General features: G+C 44.3%; 1 protein-coding gene across 3 annotated transcripts in view; it reads right to left on the minus strand.

Moving 5' to 3' along the window:
* Positions 1-348: 348 nt before the first annotated feature.
* The window catches only part of zeb2b (zinc finger E-box binding homeobox 2b), a 90,796-nt gene continuing 65,609 nt past the window's right edge, over positions 349-25,535 (minus strand). Inside the window, exons 3-10 of one of the 3 annotated variants that reach the window (XM_084346988.1) lie at positions 23,332-23,586; positions 17,752-17,820; positions 14,518-14,706; positions 12,799-13,013; positions 9,692-9,800; positions 6,940-8,951; positions 4,311-4,491; positions 349-2,568 (exon numbers count right to left, since the gene is read on the minus strand). In XM_084346988.1, the coding sequence (XP_084203114.1) occupies positions 1,997-2,568; positions 4,311-4,491; positions 6,940-8,951; positions 9,692-9,800; positions 12,799-13,013; positions 14,518-14,706; positions 17,752-17,820; positions 23,332-23,586 (3,602 nt within the window). In that variant the 3' untranslated portion in view covers positions 349-1,996. The remainder of the gene's footprint in view (positions 2,569-4,310; positions 4,492-6,939; positions 8,952-9,691; positions 9,801-12,798; positions 13,014-14,517; positions 14,707-17,751; positions 17,821-23,331; positions 23,587-25,535) is intronic. The other 2 variants (XM_084346989.1, XM_084346990.1) reach the window with 2 other exon arrangements.

Genomic DNA, 25,535 nt, shown 5'->3' on the forward strand with positions numbered 1-25,535 from the left:
TCGTCTGATACTTGTTCTTCATTGTGGTGGTTTGATGACTCCAGGTGAGAAGACGTTGAATATGTGTTTGGTTTTGACTTTATCGTCTAAATGAGACGTAATCAGGCAGCAGGGCCAGAGGTCAACTCACTCTGATCCATCCGAACATGTGAATCTAAACTGTATGTCGTTAACATAATAATGAGAGGCAGAGACTTTGTATGAACTGGATGTGAGGAGAGAAAAAAGATTTCCAGTTTTTTCTTTCTCTCTTTGGAGGGAATTTAAAGTGACTGGATCGCGGCGCTGCCAAGCAAAACCTCACAGTTTGTGTTCTCTGTGAATAAACATGAAGCGCTGAGGGTTTGGTACTCTGTAATTTGGCTACTTTTTATTCGAGCAGGGTCATTTTCAAGAGAAATTACAAATTAAGAATTCAATAATACTTTTACAAAGACATTTCAGGAAAGATTCTTCTTCAGTCATGATATCATACATAGTATTTAACAGTCCCTCTTCATTTTTTTTTAGCTTAAAAAAAGAAACAAAGATGAAGAAAGTGGAATTTTTTTCAGTCGAAAATACAGTGTTTTCACAATTGTATAAAAGTTCCCAAATTTGGAATTTTCCAGTAACTGGAAAATAAAAAGGAAAATAAAATAAAATAAGATTAAACTTCGCATTTCACAATGTTTCAAAACACAATAAATGCTCTCTTTACGTAAAATTTGCCCCTATGATCGACACCATGTTCCTTTTTACTAAAATATATCTATATATTGAAGAACTATAGTACTGTACACAACAGTATGAAATAAATAAAATTAGGAAATATAAAATGGGCCACATAAATAATGTTTTTTTTTTTTTTCAACCTACAAATAAAATGAATGCAATTTGTTTGTTTCCAAAAAAAAAAAGAAAAAGAAAAAAAAAATGGTTTGGTGTAATACTGACAAAGTTCAAAAAGAAAAAAAAAAAGAAACTGAGAAAACATTGCACAACATAATGTAAACTAAGGAACTGTTGCCTATACGTCTTAATACTGACACGGATGCTTCAAAGAACAACGGTGAACCATTTCATAATACTGAAGCTGGTGAAAAAAATTAACCTTCCTTTTACACAATACGAGGGTGGCACTTGCAGAAAACACACAGGTTAAAAGGTTTGCATATAAGGCTTCTTTTTTCTTATCAAAAACACCTTACAAAGGCTTCGTCCTTCATTTTTTTTTTTTTTCCCTCCCACACCATCTGTCCATAAACTGTATTTTCCCTTAAAACGAAGGTCTCTTTAAAACTTCATCCTCTTAACAAACAAAAAAAAAAAAAAAAAAAAAAGCTCCTTCATACAGTTCTTCTGTTTTTAAAATTCCTTCACGTGAAGTTTGATTCAAGAGGCCTAAAATAGTGTGGCTGGAGATGTTCGTGGCCGGGCAACGATGGCGAAAAAACTAAAGACGACACTGTAGGTAGGTAGGTGATAACAAAGGTAATATCGAAGGACTGTAGTGCAGACACTACTGCTCTTTTTCCAACACTGTATAAATATATACATAGGCAATACTTTTTATTATTTTTGTTCATGATTATAGAAGCGGAGTGCAATTTGTACAAGTCACTAGTTGTGCTATAAATACTATGGAACACAGGGGGTTTATTTGAGGAGGTTAGCACCACACATATTTTTAGGCCTTAGTACTGTACATTTTTTGAAATGTATTCATTTATTCATTGTTCGGTTTGCATAATGCAGCTTATTTCACAAACCCATGCCTTCCCTTCCCCTCAAACGCCTCCTCCAGATTGATTTTTGAGTCCATGTCTTGTTTCGGCAGACATCTTCCCCCTCGAGGAGTCTGTCAAAGAAAGCTTCCCGGAAGCTTCAGGCACGTGCACGTACAGCTTAAAACACGGTGTTTTAAACCGAGCAGGTAAGAATACTGAACCGAAAGAGAGAGAAACTTAAAACTCTTTAAGATGGGAAGCTTTTGAAACGCCGCCGCTGCCGATGATTACATGCCATCCTCCATCGTGTCCTCGTGATCCGATTTGGTTTCCGTTTTGCCGTCCAGCGAGCTATCGTCCATCGAGTGCTCTCCGTTCTCCTCCTCGTCCCTCAACGTGTCCGGGTCCGTGTCCATGCTCTTGCTCTCCTCCTCCTCCTCCTCGAACTCGTCGTCCCTCCGTCCGATCTTCGCATACGTTCCTTCCACTTCCTTCCGTCCCTCTCTGATCCCTCCGTTCACGGCGTCGTGCCTCAGGATGGCCTCGCGCTCCGCCAGCTCCGGGTAACCCTGAGGAGTCATGCCCTGCAAGTACGCCCGGCTCATGAGCAGCTCCGTGGGCTCCAGGTGGCCCTTCTCGCGGGCCTCCCTCTCAGCCGCCTCCCGCTCCTCGGCCTCCCGCTTGCAGTAGGAGTAGCGGTGGTTCATGTGCTGCGAGTAGGAGCCCGAGTGGGAGAACCTCTTCCCGCACTTGTCGCACTGGTAAGGCTTCTCCCCCGAGTGCAGTCTGGAGTGCTCGATGAGATGGTGTTTGTGTTTGAAGGCTTTCTTGCAGATCTGGCACTGGTGCGGCCTCTTGCCTGCGGACACAACAAAACACAGAACAAGGAGACGTGAGTCGGCTTGCTTCGCTCGTCCCGCTGCCACAACAACAAATCACACAAGTCAGAAGAAAAGCAAAACGTTGAGGAAAAACTCTGATGAATTGGATGGCATGGAGTAAAATGACATCACGGAGCATTAAATCCAACTTTGACATACGACTTAGGGATATTTGTTTATTCAAATTGCGAGCACGATGAGAAAGTGCGCTCGCATTCATGGGCCTACATTATGGAAATTCCCTCCCGTGGTTAAAGCATGGAGAAACTCAACCACAACTACTTATTTTAGGCCTGCGTGCCACACTCATGAATGCAACATAAATAAACTACTGCAAAGCAAACAAACAGAAGAAGGCGCGACAAAGGAGTAAACAAATCCGAGATTGGGTTTTGGAGGGCAAGGGGGAGGCTCCGAGGGGGTTACTCTGCTTATCTCCGAACACAATTCAAGTTCATGGTGACGCCTGGCCCTTACATTAGGTTTTGGGCTGGGGCTCCTCCGTCTACCAAAATCTGACGGGACGCTTCGGATGCCAAGGCAGAAATGAGAAACCCAAGCTGGCCACAAGGGCAGGGTGAGATAGTTTTATGACACAGGGCCATAAACTGTCTGGCTAAATAAATGTCCTCCGACTTGTAATGTGGCCACACGGCTGCTGTTACACTTTATTCCAAAACACTTCTAGGACCTGAAGTTACCTGAATCTTCTTAACGACTTTTTAAACTCCTAATTTTCTGCTTCTCGTTCACTGCTGCTCAGCACGTGTGGAAATATGGCCGCCTGCCTCACACAAATCACATGACTCCCCTCTGACACTCCAGTCCGCCCGCCAACAGGCTTTTCAAAGTGCACTTCTGTCCAACATCTGGCCGGCTCGACTGCACTTTACTGCACTTCTGAGCCTCGTAATATTGTTTTAAAAACAAGACACAGCGACGCGAACATGAAAGCGTCGCAGTCCTGAGCGAGATGGAGGGGCGTCGTGGAGATAACGCACCCTTTTTTTTTTTTTTAAGAGTTCAGCACACTGTTCTGACGGTGCACCCTCCCTCCCTTTTATGTCCGACCAGATAACATGAAGGCTGCATAAAGCACCGAGCGCTCGGCTACTGATAGCGGATAAAATAAATGATGCAACCTAGTGAAAGAGGATCTCTGTATAATAACTATAATGAAAGACTTGTTATCGGTGCTCTGAAGCTTCTGAGCACTACTCCGCTGATGTGATCTATCGCCAATAATGGGGCCGATAAAGGCATTAGGGGCCTTTTGCTGGCTTTATATATCTAGGTGAATTGATGTGTGTCTTTTAAAGATAGCAAAATGGTTAATATAGCAGGATATGATTGGAAAATAAAGAGCACAATCACTTGAAAAGATAGCTGAAGCCTCCCTTTACTTGCCCACCTGCATTAATTACAGATTTGTTATCCAAAAGAGCCGCCACATTGTTTCAAAATCTCAAAATTAGAACACACAAAGCTTCGAAACTTTAAATGCAAATTCACTCATTCGTTGGCATCCTGTCAATGAAGAAGCACGTTAGGTGTTGGTTTACATATAACAACTTAGGGGTTAAACAGAGAAGAAAGAAAGAGAAAAGAGGGGGGGAACATAAAATGTATATATTCATACTGATAGGATTTGGAAACACAAACATTTAAAACATAAAAAAAAAGCATGGGGTTTAAAATAAGGGTCTAGAACAGTATATACCTGTGTGTTCATATTTGTGTCTTAGAAGGGAACTGCTCTTCTGGAATGTTTTGTCGCACAAGTCACACGCGTACATACCACTTTCGGTCTTCTTAATCTTCTTCCGCGACAGACAGGAGTCGGGGTCTGTCATGTCGTCCAGCCCTGACATGTAATCTGGTGTACCGTCGAGCAGGTCCCCCTTAAAAAACCACAAACAAAAAGAAAAAAGAAAAGAAGAGAAGACAAAAAAATAACAATGAATTTGGGGCGCGATAAAAAGGGGGATGCAGTTAAGCTGGAGTAAATTGAAGAAGAGCTGCGGTTAGCAAGTTTAATGTCCATTTGTAGCTGCAGTTTTAGCTTGAGCTAACTCGATGTAAAGGCTAATGTTACATTTCTTTTTGCTTTGTTTTGTCCAGAAAGCTCTATGACCTCTTGATATGACTTACAGCCTACAGGAAGGCCATTTATAGCCACGTTAAACAAGAAGCTAGTTGCTAAACATGTAGGGAAGCCTATCAAAAACTGGCCCAAAACCAGGAAGTTTACAATTCTTCTAAAACAAAAGCATTTCAGGAATAAATGCAGGCAAAACATTGCAGTTATTTGTCTATGAAGGTATCGTAGCTCCAGCTTAAGCTTTCGCTAATTGCTAAACATGTAGCCTGTCAAAAACTGTCACAGCCACGAGAATAAATTACTGAAAAATGTCATAATACTTCAAAATGTTTCCATTTAGATGCTAATAGTTTGTCGTTGATATCATTTCTTTAAATTTCTAGGACATTACTTTGTTTAAAAAAGCTAACACATCCTGTGTTCATGTGCTAACTGCTAAACAACGTAGCCTTTAAAAATCTGAAAACTGTAAAAACAATGCAAGTTATTCAGGAATAAATGTCATAATATCGCAATTGTATAATGTGTAAGTTTGCACATGTTGTTTTTATTCAAATAAAAGCTACTTAACGAAAAGTAAATTAAGTTTTTAGCCACTTCATATCACCAGATAAAGCCATAAACCAGAGCCTTACCTCCCAAACAATCACACTATGCTACATACGCTCATGCATTTTTAATTACCAGCACATACCAGCGTTGATTTCTTATAAAATTTTCAGCTCCGGAGTAATATCACCCATCTATAACTGACATGCTCGCCCATTATGAAACCCCGGCCATAATGGTGTGTTCAGTGTGGTCTAATTTTGTACAGGAGTGTTAATTCTGCACATTTCTTTTTTAAAAATTCTCTTTTATGATGAAGATTAGTCTTAAACATGAATTGATGGGGAACAATATTACAACATTAGAGGAGGCACTGAGCACCATTCTTGAAATTGCAAACTCATATAATGATTAAAATCAGAAGGTGCACCTTAATGGCCGACCCACGCTTTCTTTAATGAATATGTGTGTGATAATGTGAGGACAGCTCTGCACTGTGTTTTAAGAAGGGACCACTATCACTCTGCAATCAATTTGAACTAAACGCCTGTAGCTGTATTTTTAAAATCTAATTTAATAACTTAGAATAGGAAACATTATTAATACTTTTTTTCATCAAAATGGTTCCCTCTATGTTAAACAGCCTTCAGCATTCAGTGGTAATGAACATGGAGACTGTGCATTATTAATCCACATGTAGAAGCTCATTTTGGCTGTGGCTCTCTCTTTAAAATGCAGCAAAGTTGCGATGGGAAATTTCAGAGAAGTGCACAGCTCCGGGGCTCACCTTTGTCATTTTTACAAAGGCCTTTCACCCATATTTAATAACAAAATATCTGAGTTCAGGCCGGCGCTGGAAGAGGACTGGAGTCAGGAGCGTTAATGTATTCCACCCACAGCTGAGGGTAAAATTTACAGCGGAGAGTGGTAACAATTATGGCTTTACCGAGATGAGATTTTAGGGCCAATATCGTTCCTGTTATTTATTTGAACCTGATGCTGTTTGATTTTTTTTTTAATGCTTAAATTGGACCTTTTTGAGAGTAAAAATTAAAGCACTCAAAAACTGAAGATATTCATGGTTATGGTTCAGGGTGGAAGAACCCTTGCAGCAGTTTTTAGACCATTATTGGACAATTATAAAAATCTACAAATGAAACTGGAGGGTTAGAGGCTCATTACGGAGGGAGGCAGAGGCAGGTTCGATTAAAGTTTTTTTTACAGTCCGACAGCTGTAAAAAATAAAAATAGGCCTGCAACTAATGATTATTTTCATCCTTGGTGAACAAGAAGATCAATCTATTGCAATAAATGATTGTTTAGTCGTCGTTGAAATAGTATAAATCAGAAAATTTGCAAATGTTCACATTTGAGAAGCTGGAAACAGTAAAAAAAAACCTTTTCTCCTCCGTTATTGGCTGATTGCAGTTTATCATTAAACTGCTCTGTAAACATCTGAACCTCTAAATTACGCCCTTGACTCCATGACACCACTACGCTTCACTTTTTTTCCCGCCCCGGGGTCGTGTCACAGCTGTTTATCTCCATCGCCCTTTGCCAGTTCACTCTACCTCAGGTGAGCGTTTCTCTCTCCTGAGCCGAATGTCGTTTTTTAATTAGTACAGAAATGAGTTCAGATCATTTTAGGAGCATCTGAGTGAGCCTGGGGCTTTGACAAAACCACAGGTGGCTTATTTACCTGGAAACCTGGTTTCCGCTGGTACTTTCTCCTCTGCTGCATCTCGGCAAAGGTAGCTGCCCCTGCTGCGTAAGTGTAGGCCATGTGCGGTAGGAAGCCCATTTGATCCATGCCCGGGTAGGGCCTAAGACCTGGTATGCTGGCCTGCATCGGGGGCATGAATGTGGCAGGTGGGAAAGCGCTCTGAGGTGGAAGTGATGTGTACAGGGGTTTGGCAGCAAACGGGTTAATGCCGAAGATGGGGCTAGTGCTTTTTTCAAGGTTTCCGTTGTTGGTAGAGCCTGAGAATTCCTTCTTGAGATAGGCCAAGTTCAAAGGCTCTTCGAAGTGCTCTCGAGGAGAGGGTATGCTGTTATGGTCGATGGTAATGCTGTTGACTTTAGGTCTGCTTTTGACAGTCAGTGCATGCTTGGGTTCCTTCATTAGTCTCGGCAGAGAGAGGTCCAGCGGCTCAGCCTGCAGGTCTTCTGAAGTCAAGCTGTTTGGAGTGTAGGAGCTGCTGTGGGAGTTTTTGGAAGATGTAGAGGACAGATTTAGCGGGGAGGGGGTGTTGCTGCGGGAGTGGTCCAACTTTTCACCTGTGGGTTTGGCGCTGCCGCTGAACTGGTGGTTTTTCAAATGTCTGAGCGAGTTGTCACAGTTGTTCACGTTGTTATGGAGCTCTGCTATGGAGGGGGACGTGATGCGGTCAGTAGGCTTGAGTAGAGACACAGGTGACCTAGCTGCCATAGAGTCTTTTTGTGGAGTGTGGTGGTTATTTGTTCCGAGAACCATGTCCGAGTTGTTCCTGTGCTCTAGTGGTGGGCTTCTAGTAGTGCCGTAATGGTACATCTTCCGCTGCTCGAACCACTCCTTGACGAATTCCTGAGGAAGGCCGACCGCTATGGAAATCTTGAGCAGCTCCTCCGAGTTGGGCTCCATGTTCATGGCGAAATACGCCTTCAGCACAGACATGTGGTCCCTGTAAGGGTTGATGGGCCCAGTGAGTCCCTTGTCAGACAACATGGAGGAGGATAAGTGGGCGTTCTTCTCCATGAACATCGCTGGTTTGCTGGGCATCAGATTCTCACTGGGCTGCAGCACGGCTTTGATCTCCTCGTTCATTTTACACAGGTAGCGTTCGTGCTGATGCAAAGGTATCGGCCCGGTGAAGGTTTCTTTGCAAAATTGGCAAGCGTAAGGTGTAAACATGTGATTTTCCTGCACCTTCTCATCCACACCTCCTTCAAGCATGTGGTTGGATTTCTCTCGTTTGATATTGCTAATCTGTCTCTTTGAGTCTGTTGTCAAGCTCTGGAGGCAGGCTTTGGCTTCGTTCACTTTTTCTAATGTGTAGTCGATGATGCTTTTGGTGGCGCCGTTGTGATTGACAAGTGGAAGACCGACCTGACCTCCCGATTGCGCCAGCACCTGCTTCTGCTCTTCGACCTGGGACCCCAGCTCCTTCATGTAGGCCTTGAGCTTGGACAGCTCCTCCGGCTTGCAGTCCATTTTCTGCCTGCACACAGTGTTGTCCACAATCTGGAGGACCTTCTGCACCTCGCTCAGGTTGTTCCCCAGTGGCCCTGGGTAGCACAAGAGCTGCTGTTCTAGCCCGCTCATCCCAAGGTGCTGCAAGGGGCTCTGGCCCGTCGAGTTGTGGTGGATCCCCAGCGGGCTGTTCCCTCCCATGCCCCCGTTCATGAACGATGCAGGAGCAGCAAATCCATGAGACGCCATCATCAGCTTGTAGTCGTTGAAGTCGAGCGGCTCGGTTTTGATGTTCAAGTGGTTGTTGTGCTCGGGGAGGCCGAGCGGCTTGCCGTTCTCCAGCTTCTGCCGCAGCTGGGTGATGGCAGTGTTGGTGGGCGAGGAGGAGGCGGAGGTCGGGGAGGAGCCCGTCTTCATGTTGCTGCGCATCCTGCCGTTGACAGCGATCAGGCCGATGCACTTCTTGCTGCTTATGTGGGAGCTGTAGGAGCCGGAGTGGGAGAAGCGCTTCTTGCAGTTGGGGCACTCGTAGGGTTTTTCACCTGAAATGAAAAATATACAGCGTAAGATGAAAAATATCATCAAATTAGGAGCGTTTTACTGTTAATTTTGTTACTATAGAGGGTACTAAACATTAATCAAATTATATTATTAATGTAAAAAGTGCAAGAGTTAAGTGAATACAATTAAAGTGCTTTACATTGGGTAAAGAAAGGTACAGTAAAACAAAATAAAACTGAAAAATATCCAAGAAATGCAGAAGAGTTACAGCAAGGTGATGAATTGCCCTGCACAGGAAGTAAAAGTTTAAAACATAAGTCAAGCAAAACTAAAACAGTGCAGTCACATAATGTTCCTAAAGGGCTTGTTGTTGCATGTCTTTACGTAAATGATTTGTGTGGTGTCTCGTCGTCAAACAATATAATTTTAATTAATTTCTCTAAGTTGTCTTTTAACATCTGGACATGAGGAGCCGATAAAAATTAGCCTTTTGAGCACCTCTGCCTCTTTATAGCTTCTCTGTTGATCAATGGACATTGTCCCTGACAAATAAACTAATAAATTAAACAAAATTTCCTGAAATGCTTCACACACGTACACATTTCTAAGCAAATATTGTACTTGGCAAGTGGACTGATTCTCTACACAGCAGAGTTCAGTGTCCATCAACAGCAGGGAGGGTCCAAAATAAACCGAAAGGAATTTCTGCAGATTCATGCTGTTCTTAAATCACGGTTATGAATATTCAAAGAGCGAGGCCAGCGTTCCTCCCGCTACTCACCGCTATGAATCCGGAGGTGTTCCTTCAGATGGTGCTTGTATTTGAAGGCCTTGCCACACTCGGTGCATTTGAACTTGCGGTTGCCGGCCGCTTGGTTGAGCAGTTGGTGCTGCGAGAGAGGGAGAGAAAGAGAGGGAGATTCACGTTGAAACAAATGCACAAACATCGTGGGGGTGAGAGTTCAGTAAATAATCACAATTGGACGGCGCGACAACAAGCAGCAAGCCAAGCGGCTCCCGTCGCCAACGAAGCATCTTGGCTTTCTACTCCCACCGCCGTCGAACGACTACAGGCAGCGGCGGCGATAACAGAGAGAATCACATACCTTTTAATTTCCTGGCTCCTCAGCCAAAGGAGGCATGCCTTTAGAATTTGGCAGCCCAGAAAATAGAATAAATGAAAAGAGTCTTTTTTTAGAGCGTTTCCCCTTCATTAGAGCACCGATTTGATCTACTTTTCATTAATTTGGGCCTAATCAGTCTGAAAGGTATTCACAATCATCTGCGAGCTCTCTCACCCTGCATACCTGCATTCATTTGAGTCACACTTTGTACTTCTGAACAGTTTCAAATGTCTTAAAGTAATTAGGTCTTTTTTTTCCTGAAACCTTGAACGTCTCTTTAATAATCTTAGGATACAGAACAGAGCGTATAGGCCCGGCCTTGATTCGCTGTTCAAAGGTAAACATCAGTTGCAATCCATCAAATTTGCAATTCAAACAAGGCCTGTTCTCTGGAAAGAAAGAAATCAAAATATAATACCCAGCGACAACAACAACACTGGGTGTGTAAACCTGGCTCGTCACTCTCGCAACAATTAATTCCAAGTGGGAGTTGAGGACGTTAAACGGTTGGTAAATAAAAAAAAAAAAGGGACACATTTTCTCCGAGCTCGCTGGGGGGAGAAAACACAGCGACTCCCTCCTCCCAGTTCAGCCTTGACAAATGCTGGGGTGTGTGCTGACTCTACCCACATTCCTGGGGAGACAGATGGTGGCGCGCAGGACACTGGGAGGACTGGGAGGAATTGTTCAAACAGCCCCAACCTTCAAAGATCAAGCAGGGAGAGTCGGGGGCCCCGCCAAGCGCCGGAGAGGGACCCCACCGCTCGTATGTTGCTGAGTTGCATAAACAAACAGCAACAGCTGCTTCAGTGCCTCCGCCCCCCCACCTCCGCCGCCACCATCCCCTTACTTCCCCCTTGAGGACCCCTGCCCGGTAAAGTTTAGTCTCGCCACCACTGCTAATAAGGCACAATCGCTTGGCGCTCTTAATTGTGAATGGCACCGGCAAAATGCTCCATCTCTCCTTCATGGCTCGTTCTCGATGTGAACGGCACCACTGCTGGTTGTGGGCGGGGACCCGACTGGATGTTTGCATATGTATAACCTCTAATTAGTCATATTTCGGCTAATTGGTTAAGAGGAGGAGGAGTATTAAGGCTTGTAAACATACGAGACAGAACAGCAGAGCACATGTTTACCTATCAGGACATTATTCTTTATGTTAATCCGATTGCTCCTGAGTCCTCCTGAGTTAGTTGTTAATTGCCAGATTCACATGAATACATGCTCATTTTGATATTCGTCTGAGAGGAAGTGATATGTTTCACGCTTGCCGTTTATCCTCGAATAAACAGAAAAAGACCGAGGAGGCAAAGAAAAGAGAGAGCGCCACCTACAGAATATCAAGCGAGCAAAATCAAAGGAGTGAGACATCACCTCGATCTGATCCCGAGGATTACCACTTAAACAATTCAGCTAATTTACAAATCAAGATAGGCGGCTTTGTGGAAGGAGCCCGAGCGGCGCCTGAATAAGGAGTCTTTGGCCATTGACTCGACTCTGGAGGGGAGCAGCAGCAGCATTGTAATATGAGGATTGGGACAGCGGCTCACTCGGCCGGCCCATCTGCTCACGTTTACACCCAGCTGGTAGATCAGGTGAAAGTGCTGGCTGCTGACATCTGATCAAATCAGCCACAGTCTGAGCCTGTCATTCTCGCTTCAGAGAGCACAACACAACACCCACGACCTGGGAACTGAACACCGCCGAGCATCAGGGTACATGATATCATCGAGTTTTGTTTTTTTTCTTTCTTTTACAAGGTGGCTCAAGAGGAGGAAGTTCATGAAGGAAAAAGATGTCAAAGAAGTGACATAAATTAAATCCCTCCTTTTTTAAAGCTAGTTCTGTATTGCAAACAAAAAGAAGAGCCCATCTTGATCACTTTTTGACCTTTTTTCCAATTAATTCTTACATTTCTAAAACCGACTGTGTACTTTTGCGCTTTAGGGCTTCTCAGCAGTGTATCTAAATCAGAAAAGCACACCCATTATATTTGAGAGATGAACTTGTGGTCTCTTTTAAAAAAAAAACTAATTCCTCACTCATAATCATCCTTTCGAAGCACAAACACAGACTCCATCTACTTTAAAATTTACTGCTCTAATTTTAGTTCACTGAGAAGTTATAATTATCCCCCAATGTGTGAAAACTCTGAAAGCGTGCAATTTTTTTTTTTTCTCTTCTCGCCACGATCTATCTCGCCCGCCACATCTTCAACTTAAAGCTGACAAGCGAGTTAAACGCCCGTGACTGCTGGATGTGTTTTCACCTCACAGGACTTTAAGGTGATTCATGCTAACTGCCAGCGGATTCACATTATATCTCAGACATATAGCGTATAAATCGCTCGAGAAAAATTCAAGTATACACAGATGTTTATGCAGTGCATGAAATTAGAAGCGGGGGGAGGGTTTGATGGAGTACTGCGGGGCTCGGGCACAAGAACATTAAAGGCCAGGAGTGAAGTGAAGTTAAGGAGCTGATAAAAATTTCCAAATTGGAAATTCACACAATCATTCGATCGTGAACACGAGACTGGAAAATCATATCAGGGAGGGCCATCAAAAAACCATTTAGGGCCTCAATTAAAGTTATTACCATTAAAGGATCTGCATCTTCAAAATGCCATGAAAAATTAATAATGATTGCCAATCAGAAAAAATGATCTCTCCTCTCGGAGGGATCAGAGCACATTAGAAATGAGATAGGGGGGGACAGAAAGAGAGAGAAGAGAAGAAGAAAATGTTTAAATCCCTCTAACCTGATCCCTCGCAGGCTTGTGTGTGGCCATATGCCGCTCAAGCTGAGTGCGGTAAGCAAACGTGTAGTTGCACAGGGGGCAGGCGAAGTTCTCCTCGTTCTTCTCATGGCGGTACTTGATGTGCTCCTTCAGCGATGTCAAACGCTTGTAGCCCCGGTCGCAGTAGGGGCAGGTCAACAGTTGGGCGAAGGCATCTGGCGTTCCAGGTGGCAGGTCTGCACGGGAGACAGCGGGGGGAGGAGGGAGGGGAAGGCGGAGGAAGGGGAAGGGAAAGCGGGCCAAAAGGTCAGCGAATCAATGGCAGCTAACGGGCGGGCTGCCCAGGAGTGGTATGGGAGTTATCTCTGCAATCTGCTCCACATGAGAGCCACAGTGTCAGGCTGGCATCCGCTGCACTACGACCTCCTCCCGACACACACACACACACACACACACACACACACACTCCTTGACACAGTAACAAACAGCCGACATGATACTGTATGTACACACATGCAAAACAACCATAACTCACTGACACACACATAATTCCCCATACCTCCCTAATTGCTCTAAAGACTTTTTAATGCCGTTCCCGCTGACACGTTCATCACGTCTGCAGCATGAATCATAACCCTAACCCTAACCCTAACCCCACATTTCTTTTTTTTTTTTTCACCCTCCGGGGAGCTTCAGAGGTGCGCTATCTGATTTCAAGCCCCTGCCCAGCTGTTGCTTAAGACTGTAGGTAAACACCAAGGCATCCGGTGAATCTGTGGGACCAACAGCTGCCCGGTCGTGTCAGCGAGAAGAGCTGCTGCTCTGTCCAGACTCCTGTGCTTTATTTCTTTTTTTTCTAACCTTTGCTGGTGCACAGGGAGGTTAGCTGAGCCAGCATGACTGTTACTGAAACATTCAGGCCACAAGACGAGGCCACATTTGTACTAAACCATAATCTGCTAAGAGCTTGTTTATTGTTTTAAAATTGTGAATACTACCGTCAAAAGAGTAACTTTAATTCTGTAATCAAATGCTTTCAAACCAGATTGTGTAACATTTTAAACAGGAATATATTTTTTTAAATTAATAAGTATTAAAATGTGATGAGTCTCAATTCAACACATTAAGGGGTTTTACTGCTACAGCCTTTCAAAGTCTGGTATCACCAGTAGCTTATGATGGCTAATGTTAGCTAATGTTAGCTAACTTTAGATAGATTTCTGAGTCAGTTTGCTAAATTTTCTGACTTTCTATTTTTCTACTGTTGTTACACTGCATATAACCATTCACCATTACCCTTTACTTGGCAACAGTGCTTCAAATTGTTGCATCAACACTGTTTAAAGCTAGCTAAAGCTAGCAGCCGGGAAAACCTGTCTTTAAATTAAAATAAAGTCTGTATTTTTTTTGATTTCCTGATTAAGATGAGGAAGTGTCTGATGAAAAAATATGTAAACATAAAATTTGCTACCTCAATGCTAATGTGTTAGCGCAATGCTAACCCTAATGTGTTTGTTGACATATTTCGGTTGGTGCTCATAAAGTTTAAGGGTTCAACACCCAGTCTTTGATCTTTAACCTCAAAGATATTTAGTGTCTTATCTTACAAAGAGTTCTCAACTTCAACAGCTGAACGTTTAGTGCTTTGTTCGTCCCTTCCCTCACTTATCTTTGATTTTGTATCACAAGTCTCCCTCGACACCTTTGACCCCTCCTATCAACCCCTGACAGGATTCCTACCGTTCTCCTCTGGTCCGGTGGCCTCCGGCGTGCCCAGGCGGGACAGCTCCTCTGGAGCCTCCGGGTAGATGATGGCGGTGTCGCCTCGCTGCAGGTACTCGGCGATGCTCACCACGTGACTGTCGCCGTCGTCCAGCTTCCGCTTGGCGAAGAAGTCCTCGAACTCTGAAGTGCAATCCACGCTCTTAACTGAAGGGGAGGAAGAGAGAGAGAGAGGGAGACGGTGAAGGAGGAGACCAACAGAGAAAGAGGGGGAGGAATAAATTGGATTCATTTCTTCCCCAGAGAAATGTCTTACAGGAGGATATTGGGAACATCTTGGTGGAAATGTGATGAGGACAGCCACCCTAAAACATTACAGCCGTGCTTTGGGGAGAATACATCTAAATTACTGGGTTTGCTTGTCACGCCATGCCGGCTAAAATAAGAATTGTAACCTAATCCGGCCAAAAGTCAGAGATAAACGCGCTACCATGAGCTGCTGAGGAACGACGTGTAAAACAACTTCACTGACTGAATTTACTCATGACGTGAAATCAGATTTCAAGTTTAAGGCCTGCGATATAAAAAAAAAAAGGAAAACACACTCGTATATACATTCATAGATACACAAGCCCGGCTTAATCAGCAACAGAGCCACGTTTCTTTGTATCGACTTTCACATATAAGGTCAATCAAGAGACCGTGGCTTTTGTTGATTCTGTGTTGAACAGATTACCGAGGCCAAACCACAAACCGGTGCAAAAAAAAAAATAAAAAAAGGGAAAGAGAAAGAGAGAGAGACACGCTTTGCCATAGCTGAGCAGAATGTATCTTAAGCCAGCCAAAGTGCTGAGGCCACACAATGCGTTTTCTCAAATTATTTCCCAGTCCCTTCTCTTCAGGGAAACTCTTAAGCTGCAGTGTGGAGATAGCTGCCTCCAAAAACAAACCGGAGCTAAAAAGAAATCAGCAGCCTTCATTAGTCAAGGGGATGGCCGACTTTCAAAACACACACACACACGCATTCACACACATGCATTCACACACATGCATTCACACGCTGTTTACAACCTGAGGAAATTCTGGAGGCTGTTTGGCTACGTCGAAACCGAAAAAAAAAAAAGCGAGTGACGTCTCATCAGACTTCATCCCCTGTTAATTAGGCTTTTAGTCTGTGAGCCAAGGTGAGGTTTAAAGAGCGATTTGTTCGGCCGTGATGACTTTGCGGTCCAATTTGCGAAAGGTCAAGGTAGTGGATATTTGGTTGTCAAAAATGGCACCCAAATGTCATCGGTGCCAATGGATCACTTTTGAGTACCGTGATAGCATAATATACAGCGTTCTCATTAGATGGTTCTTTTGAAGACGGCTAAGCTAATTGTGAGAGACTGAGTGTTGTGATAATGGTGGGTTTTTTTAAGCCGTTATTTAAGATCGACTGATGATTGACCAGGGTGCGGCTCGGTGCAATCAGTTTCTGGACCGCAACCTAAAAACCTTCAGGGTAATGTTTATTTTATGTTTAACTTTCAATCAACCCAACCTACCAATCTTCTGGACCAAAAAAAAAACAAAAAACGAGTGCTTATTCTTTCAGGATGAAAAATAGAAATGTAAAATGTTCCTTTAAAGGAGAAACAAATGACTTTCCTTCCAGCGGAGGAGGAAATCACCTGGATCAAAGTGTGCTTTGGCACCGGGACGTGATCAAACTGCTCATGTCTTTAAATGAAATCACATGTGATCCGGCGGTGGGGAGCTTCCACAGCGGTGCCACAGCATTGTTTTCCAAAGAGAAAAGAAAAAAAAAAATGCTTTCTGCAAAGTCAAAATGGAAAAAAAAAACATTTGCTGCATAACACGGAAATAAATGTGAAGAAGAAAACACTCTGGAGGAGCAGAAAGTTGGATTAATTAAAGCTGAAAGGAGGGTTTTTGAGGGAAGGGCTGTGTGGCAGTCTGTGGGGTGAGTTTGGTTTACCATAACAGAGTCCGGGGCCAATTGTCGGGGTGGCCAGGATGATATCATGGAAGGGAGGGGTGTGTGGCTGCAGATCAGCCTCGGTGGCTTAATGAAAAATGGCAGGTAGGGATCGGTTCCACCAGGAGTCGGCAACGGGACACAAACACACTAAGACTCACTTAGCTAACCAAAACCGGCCAACGTGTAATCAAAGGTCCTAAAATTTAGAATCACTTCAGCTGCTATAAACATACAGGGATTTGTCTTGGAAGTCATGGAGTCAGCGGGAGAAGATTTAATTAGAGCGATGTAATTGTTTGTTGTTGGTTTTTTTTTTTGAAGAAGAAGTGGTTGGCAACTTGGGGCCACAAAATAAACTGAACCACGAGATGATTAATTATGAACTTGCACAAAGTAGCAGTTAGGTTAGCTGCAGCACCAACTTTCAGGATCACACAGCTTTTTCTTCCTCGAGCTAGAGTCTTCACCCTCCACAGTTATCTTTGCACATTTTGTAAACAGTACATACTGTAAAGAAACCAACGTACCTGACGTACCTGATTTTAGGAGCTCAGCTGACATTAGGTCGCTATTGCTCTTTACTCTCAGTGCTTGCAAGAGCTGCCAAAATCAAAATATTGTTTTTATCATGTTGCTTCTCACCTCAGTAGCGAGGTCAGCTAGCCTTGCTGGCTACTGAAAATGAGGAAAAGCACTGCAAGTTTGTGAGCAACGATTGACTAGCTAACATTGCTAACGGTGATCAAAGACTGCTACAAAAAAGTGCTACAAAAAAAATTGAAAAATGAAGTAACTAACTCAAGAATGAAAAAGCAGTGTTATTACTAAGATTGGAGGTGAACAGGAAGTAAACTCTTTGTGAGCATTAGCCCCTTTAAAATGAATTTGGATGCAAAGTATTTAAAGAGTCTCCCACACTGCTCTGACTATTTTTAAGGTTTTTGTTGAATTTCTTTAAGGTTTCTGAAAGACAAGAGTCTTATAAATTCATGTATTACACATTTTTATCTATCCATTGCACTAACAATCCCAAAAGGAAAAAAAGAAAAGGAAAAAACATTCTTTGGATTAGCAACAAACTGGAAAACTTAGGCAACCTGTGACGAGAGGTTGCAAGCAGACATTGCTTCGTCTGTAGGGCTCTTGAGCCAAAAACGATTGGGACAGACTGTTTTAAAGCATGTTGCAATGTAGGTTAAAGGGACAGAAACTCAATCACACTGCGAGCAACACACACAAAAAACCAAACACATCATGAGTCAACTCACCTGTACCGTTTCCAACTGCCTGCAAAGTGGCATCAGGCCCCAGGGTGTCAAAATCATCCTTTATTTCATCTGCACAGAAACATGGGAGAAGAAAAAGAGGGGGTGAGGGGGGGGGGAGAGAGGGAGAGGAGGGGGTGAGTACCTCAATGTACCATCCAAACCAACAAACGCTGACAATGAGGCCTCTAAGAAGAAGGTATGGAGAAAGCAATAAAGGCACTGCTGTGCATCGCAGCGCGCCGCGGCTTTGTTCGGCATGCTTAATGAATGCTATCATCGGGGCCAGACAGTGACTTATTTACCTTTAACATGACAACAAGCGGCGGGGGAGGCGAAGAAAGCTTCAATCGCCAAACAGAGCGATTAAATACAACACGGAGCACATCCACCTGAGCAATCATAGAGCTCCAGCCAACACGCAGGCTGAGCTTATTACTCCCTGGCTGTGACGCTGCTGCAATCCTCTGCATGCAGGATCACGCTTGTTGTTTTTTTTTTTAGTTTTTTTTTTATCATATGTCATTTGCTGGATGCTTTTATCCGACGCTGCTTGGAGTATTGTGGAGCGCACACGTTTTTTTGATTTGCCACACAACCCCCTAGCAGAGAGTTAGTGCCTCGCTACTAAAAAGAATACAAGCCTTAACCACAAATTAAGAGTTCTGGTTGCAGAAACATTTCTGAGGGGCAGAAATAACCTCATTGGTTGGGGTAAACCTCAGGTGGGTGGGGACAAAGAAATACTGTTCTTTGGTACAGTATGTTAAAACGAAGCCCAGTGATAACATTCAAACCAGTAGGCAGCTTTACTCCAAAGCCTTATGCTCGTATGAACACGTAATAAGATATTCTTGTTTGGACTGTCGTGGCTCTGCAGCGGTGTTTAAAACCGCCCAGAACATCACTGGTAACCATCAGTGATATCAGCGAGGTGAGGTGTGTGCAGAGCCCAAAGGATACGAAAAGACAAAACCCACCCTGCTGCCGCCGGCCGAAAGATACAGAAGTATCCGCTGCTGTACCATCAGACAGCAGCTTCACTCCTCAGGCTGAGACTAACCCTAACCCATCCTTCACACTGTACTTTAATCCGAGATTCATATCAGCCAATCAGGTGTAAGAACTCTGCCTCAGAGAAATGTTTTAATAACTAACCCTCCAGGAGCATCGGTTCAAACAGAACCGGTTCTTACTGCCCATCAGGATAATGGCCCCTGGTCTGTGCAGACGGGCAGATACAGTCCTGGCACAGGTGAGGCGGCTGTAAATAACCGGTGGATTGACAGGCTCATAAACAAACCCCCTTCTGACAAATTAATCCCACCACGGTCGACGGGAGGACACCGACTGGACAATCAGCTTAAGGAGTCCCCGGTCCCTCCTTCCTGCCTCGTCGGTAAAAATTAAATCAAGGTGCTTCCGAGAACACGGGGGCTTTGTGTTTTTGAAAAAAAATGAACAAAAAAACCTGCATTGTGTGCCTCGCACGCATCTGTTCTTGCTCTGCTGCTCCTGCAAGGACGTTACAAGCGTTGCATTGTGAAGATTTGTGTGTTTTTTTGCCAGTCCACAGCAGGATCTGATGCATCTGACTCTCCCATGGCTATTAAACCAGGATGAGCGCCTACATTAGAGAAACCTGGCTGCGATATTGCAGGAAAGGTGGTGGGTGTATTGTTGATAATAAAGCTATCCTGGTTACATTTTTTTTTTTAGCTGAAAACAATGGGCTTAATAGTTGTGGAATGCTTTGTAAGGCAGGGTTTGCTTGAAATTAAAGATTCGTCTTCTGCGGTGAGATGATAAATACCTCTGTCAATGCCTTCAGAGAATAATGACAGACTCCTCTGGATGCGTATGTCCTAGTTTAACTTTCCCCCTCGCTAGGATTTCTTTCCCCCCCCTCTCCTGTACATTTGATTGCACGTCTGCTAGACAGCATCAAAACCACAGTTGCAGCATGAGAATAAATGGGTTTTAAACAACATAAATTAAGCTATGACAAAACAAAACACTCCACCGCAGATTAAAATATACCCACAAGGATCAGATATCAGCATGTATGAAAACCTCCCCCCCTTGCTTTTTGCACCGAACACAGTCAAAACTCCCTCACATTTCTGTGTCCTCGTAGGCACCGTGTTTGCTTTGGGTAATCAAATTTGGCTGCATAGTTTTGGTCTGACGCAAGGGGATGACCGGTGGGATTTACTGGCCCTCCACTCTTCCCCTATTTACCTTGGAAAACTTTTGTTATCTGTGGTCTGAAAGGGAGGGACGGCTGCTTCCAGTAGGAGGTAGGCTAATACCACGAACACCTCACTGCTACGGCCTCTGGCACACATACATGCAGAAATCCATGCCAGGCTTGAGCTACATTCAAATGGGACAAAGTGTCATTGTGGTGACTTGCGGTGCCCGGTGAGAAGAGGAACTCGCGTTGCTCCTTTATACACAGATTTAACAAGACTCGACCGATTTCACGTTAAAAAAACGAGGCAGAAAAAGACGGATTTGATTTCTCCTGGAGTCGTTAATGTCACAAATGTGTGCCTATTTTTGGTAGTGGAAAGCATTTTGGATCAAACTGTCCACTAACTGTGTTGTTTCAGTAGTAAATCACAGAAGACCTGAGGCGGTAAGGTACACACCTCCTTGAAGAGCGATGTTGAGGTTTTGAGACCCAGGAGGAGTCCAGAATACCTTTGCCCGACCATAATTCCACCTATTTTCATAGCAGCTCTGATGCTGTTTATTTTGAAAACATTCCTATTTTTATGGCCGGTCACCACAGTCGCTTTAAAGTTCTGCCTCAGGCCTCATTTATCCCGAGTCTGTCTAGCGTGCACACAATAGCTTCAGAGCAACTCCATTCGATTCAAACAGGGTTTTTTTTTTTTATAAGCTGATGCCATCCCCTGATATTTTTGGACTGAGGTTGTCAATAGCAGATATTTTCGTGACAGCGTTCCATCTATTCAGATTTGAGCGTTTTCCAGCCAAAGAACACAGTGTTTTCCATCCTGAATTGTATTCTTGGCAGGGTGGAGAAGCATCTGAAACACTGCACTTATTGAAAAAACACAGGAAACTCCTGGACGCGCTAGGTGTTTAAACGACAAATTAATAACCCCCAAACTTGATAAATGTGCAAAGAAAACAAGAACCACTGTTTTATCAAAAACAGAAGGCCAAATTTGGCAGAAAAATGTCACAAAACAGAACATTTCTTTCTCTTTCGGCGAACACGAGAGAGAAAAGTGGGATTCTCAACGTGTGTGATTGCTGCAACGTTAAGTCAGAAATCCTCCTGACGCCCCGGAGAGGAGTTTAAAAAGGGCAAAGGGAGAACGCAGGTGATTTATTTGAAAATGTCTGTCAGTGATAATGATGTCATGCTTTCCAGCACATCGCGTCCAGCCTCGCTGTGGGATGAAGGAATGTCAAGGACAACGCCAGACACAAGACTCTGATTGTGCCCTGGAATCAGAAGAGGCTCGACGATAAAACTTTTCTTTTTTCATTTTCTTTCTTTCTTTCTTACATGCATGTCTCAGAAAATCTACCGGCTGTGTTTTCTGTGTGCTGTTAAAGCGCAGGGACGAGTCCTCCGAGCGTCTTTTTTTTGTGACATTCGTTCACACTTTCACTGCGATCCCCTACGATCGCTTTGCACTCACACGTACTTCCAAGACCTGCGTTCAAAACTCTTGATAAGGGAGTGACGACCGAATCAGTCCGAGGAGGAAGGAGGGGAGTTTGAAGGGGGGGTGGGGTGGTGGTGCAACTTATCTCAGTCCTAAGTTATGTGCTGAGGTATCACTGCAGACACTTAGGCACCGAGGAGAAAAAAAAAAAAAAAAAAAACAGGCTGGGAAACACAGCACCCGCAAGATTGGGAAAGAGACTCCCAAACGCTCTAATGAACTTGACTTGCTCTCCGAAATATGTCAGACACTTTATCACACGAGAAGCATATTATCTGGGAATTGCAACATAGTTGAATTACAGACATTATGGCACCGCAGGTCTTTATCAAATAAACAATTACCGTATGCAACGACAGCTTGTTTATCCTTTATCTTGATTTATTTACCAAACTGTCTTTTCTCCCTCTCCCCTCCCCTTAAGGAGCCAATATGAGCTGTTATTTAGGAGAAGCGGGTGTTGATACCCACTAAGTTTTTTCTTTTTTTTTTTCACCCCCTAATAAATGTGCAATTTTCCCCCATATTAAAATTTAAGACTGCTGAATGTTCCTCCGTTTTTCGGCACCGTGCACAGCTAGTTCATTAGCAGAAATGAATAGCGAAAGCCCAGCTCATTTAAATTGGCTGTCTTACATGACTTCTCGCCATACTCTGTTCCTGTCACATGCTTCCAAGAATCATTGACTCTTATTATACATGTAAATGGCTATCATAAAAATAAAAATTTCATTTAAGATTGTTAATGACTTTTTTGCAGCAGTCTGGCTTCCTTTAATGATTATACCCTGCCCCCTAATTAAAAGTATTTATCTTTCAAGCATCCGTGACTGGGGGCCCCCGCGATCGGAGTAGTTGCTCAACAAAAGACGATAAGTCAGTCAAGTTTGGGGAAGGCATCACCTGCCTGGGATTAGGCAGCTTGCTGGGGGAGGAGGTTTCAGCCGGCATCAGTCACTGCTGGAGGTTGATGAAATAAACACTGATACAGTTTGAGTCAAAAAGTAACCGGCAGAGTGAAACATTGAATCATCTCGACCACATTCTCCTCCTCCCTTTTCTTTTTCATTTTCTGCAGCTCGCCTGCCTTTTTTTTTTTTTTTTCTTCCTCGTGAGGTTTTATACATTACTGTAAATATTTTTTGTTGTTTGGCTCAGAGCGGGACTTTTCTCTAAGCGTGAACCAAATGGTCTCCGTCGCTCACAAAGAAACTGTTTATCGTGTCTGTCTGCTGAGGGAGCATCGTCGGGGCTCCAGCGTCAGACCTGGCTCAAGCAGTGTTTGCGAGACGCTTCGCGGGGTTTGTTTAAGTCTCCTCGGGCACCAGATGGGTGGGGTTTACGGCATAAGACGATACTACAAGTGGCAGGATGTGCACACATTCCCTATAAAGTATCTTAAAGTCAGCTTAGGGGTAGTGTTTTTGATTGACAGCTCACCTGAACCCCCACATCTGGTAGTACTGACAGAGCAACAGCTGTTTTTTTATGTATGTCTTGAGCCAGATGTGTGTAAAATATGGGAAAATAAGGTTATTTGGACACTTAATCATTGATTTTTATGATTTTATGAGACCTCGGCTTCATTATTCACCCCTTAATTTGGTGTGTTTTGCCCACAATTGAAGGTCGTGTTTCTCAAAAAATCTGGACGACAGATTGCAGATTGGGTTTCACAAACATTTTCATGGAGGCAAAAATAATCTGCCTGGTTGGGAAGATCACTGGGCAGAGCCACAACACTCAAAACATACACTAAAACCCAAATTTAGAAGAAGGAAAAAAAAATCATCCGCTTGCTCTTTAGTCAGTCCGTAGATCTGTGACTCTTCCCGCTGAGGTTCACCTCAAACATCTGATCCGAGACACTCACCAGTACCGTCGACCGAGGCACTCAGCATGTCGTTGTCGGGCCAGATGTGCTCCACGCCGCTGTCCCGCATCTCGTCGTCCTCTTCCTCCTTGGTCAGCAGGCCGTGGCTCTCGGCGCGCGGCGAGGCCTCCGGGTTGGTGAGGCTGGCCGGGCTGCCCGTGCCGTTGATCAGGGGGTCTTCCTCGGACACCGGCAGCTTGTCCTCCTCCTCCGTCTCTGAGCCCGTCTCCACCACATTCTCGTAGTTCAGAGCTGCGACACAGAGAGAGAGAGAGTCCGGTCAGTACAGGAGAGTTTATGAAAGGATTATCAACTATTTAAAATGATATGGAGTGAGGAATGTAGGCGTGTCCGACTTTGGATGCGAGCACTAAGTGATCGGACTGAGACGTAAACGACAGAGGAATCTGAGAAGGGATCGACTTGTTTTGGAAATTGCGGTTTATTCCCAGATTAAAAAGGTCACCCCACATCACTGCTCGGTCCAAGGCGTAGGCGCTTTTTTTTTTTTGTGGGTTACACCCCAATTACAGCATCCGCGACTGGAATCTGTGACTGAACCGCAGCGGTGGGCAGACAGCTGTCGAGGAGATGCGAGCCAAAATAGCCACTAATTTTCAGTCCTGCTCACATGCCTCGGATGCCAACGAGCTGCACCTTTCAGGACGGCTCTGCTCCGGAGCATACCCGCCACGTTTGAGATGCTCCGCATAGCGCACGCAATATTATAAATGTCGTTGCTATGCATACAAAAGGCTTAACCTATAGTAATTTAGATTATTCATTGCATGTACCCCTCGGATGTCTTCGCATTTGCATCGCCAGTGAACCATGAACATAAATATAAATGTTTTTGAACATATGAGACACACGACGGGGCCTCGAGGCCTATCGAGTGCACACATTCAGGGGAGCTACCACACACACACACACACACACCCTCACACACACTCTCCAAACTCCAGAGCAGCATCAGCCGGGCCCGCCCGCTTCCACAACACTCAAGTCCCAGACATATGCCTGCTTTTCTTAAAATAGACAGCCTGTAAATAAGGGCTGTGAACTCAATCAAAGGTGGCTCACGTGCAAATTAGTCGCCGCCATCGGCAGGTTCTCGGCGCACGCTCGCCGCGGCGTAAATCGTGGCAGGAAAGGACATGAGAAGACTTATTGGAGGAGTGCAGATGGAGCGCTAGGCGAGCCAGAAGCATGGCATCACATCGGGGACACACCTCATTGGCAGCTTGTGCAAGAATGTTCTGCGGTAAGAGCCAATCATGGGAGGGCCCCCGAGTTTGAGCCGCCATAGCGAAGAGGTGGAGGCTTTTTTTTTTTTTTAATGCGCTTTAGTTGAATTTATGTTTCGGAGTCGTAAAAAAGCTGCAGCGAGCTCGTAAGTCTTGGGTGAAAATCAGCAGATTTATATCTAATAGCTTTGAGGTGCCATTTTGTTCATAAATAGCGCTCGAACGCCTCACATTGTGGCCCTGTAAAGAATCAACAAGCTTAATGACGGCGGTTTTATGTGCCATATTTTGCCTACTGAGGCCTGAAAGTGTCGCTGCCTCTCGAACTTTTTTTCCCAGAATCAAGAGCGGCGGCCAGACGAAGTCCACGCACGACATTTCTGAAGACATTATACATTTCAAAAGATAAGCCTCCCCACATCTCCTCCTAACACGTCTCCCTGCGATTGACTGGTCTGCACTTGCCTTCAGCGAACAACTGCACAACAGGTGCAAATTAAAATGAAAACAGGGCTTTCAAACGTGGGAGGGGAGGCGGAGGGGGGGAGGGGAGGGAGGGTGGTGGCAGGCAGGCAGGCACGAGGGGGGGAGGAGGACGAGGAGCAGGCGGAGGAGGAGGAGGGTGGGAGTGCGGTGACCTGCCTCGAATACCAATCGACGGAAGAAACAAAACCTTTTCAAGAGGTGTGATCACAAGGGTTTAGGCAAGTTCAGACTCAGTAATGCTCCTTGGAGATGACAAAAAAGGCAACCGAGGCTGGAGACCCAGGAGTGGAGCAGAGACGTTAGGAAATTCCTGGGTGGTCTACCTTTGGTACAATTGATTTGTTTAATAAGCTACATACTTATTTTACCAGAGAGAAAACCATCACCTGTTAAATTAACACCTAGAGGACCACAGCTCTCTCACGCATCGACGACCCTTCCAGACAACAAAAAGATCATTTTTTTGGTTTT

The sequence above is a fragment of the Pagrus pagrus genome (assembly GCF_965226575.1).
Source record: "Pagrus pagrus genome assembly, chromosome: 24".
Classification (NCBI taxonomy): Eukaryota; Metazoa; Chordata; class Actinopteri; order Spariformes; family Sparidae; genus Pagrus; species Pagrus pagrus.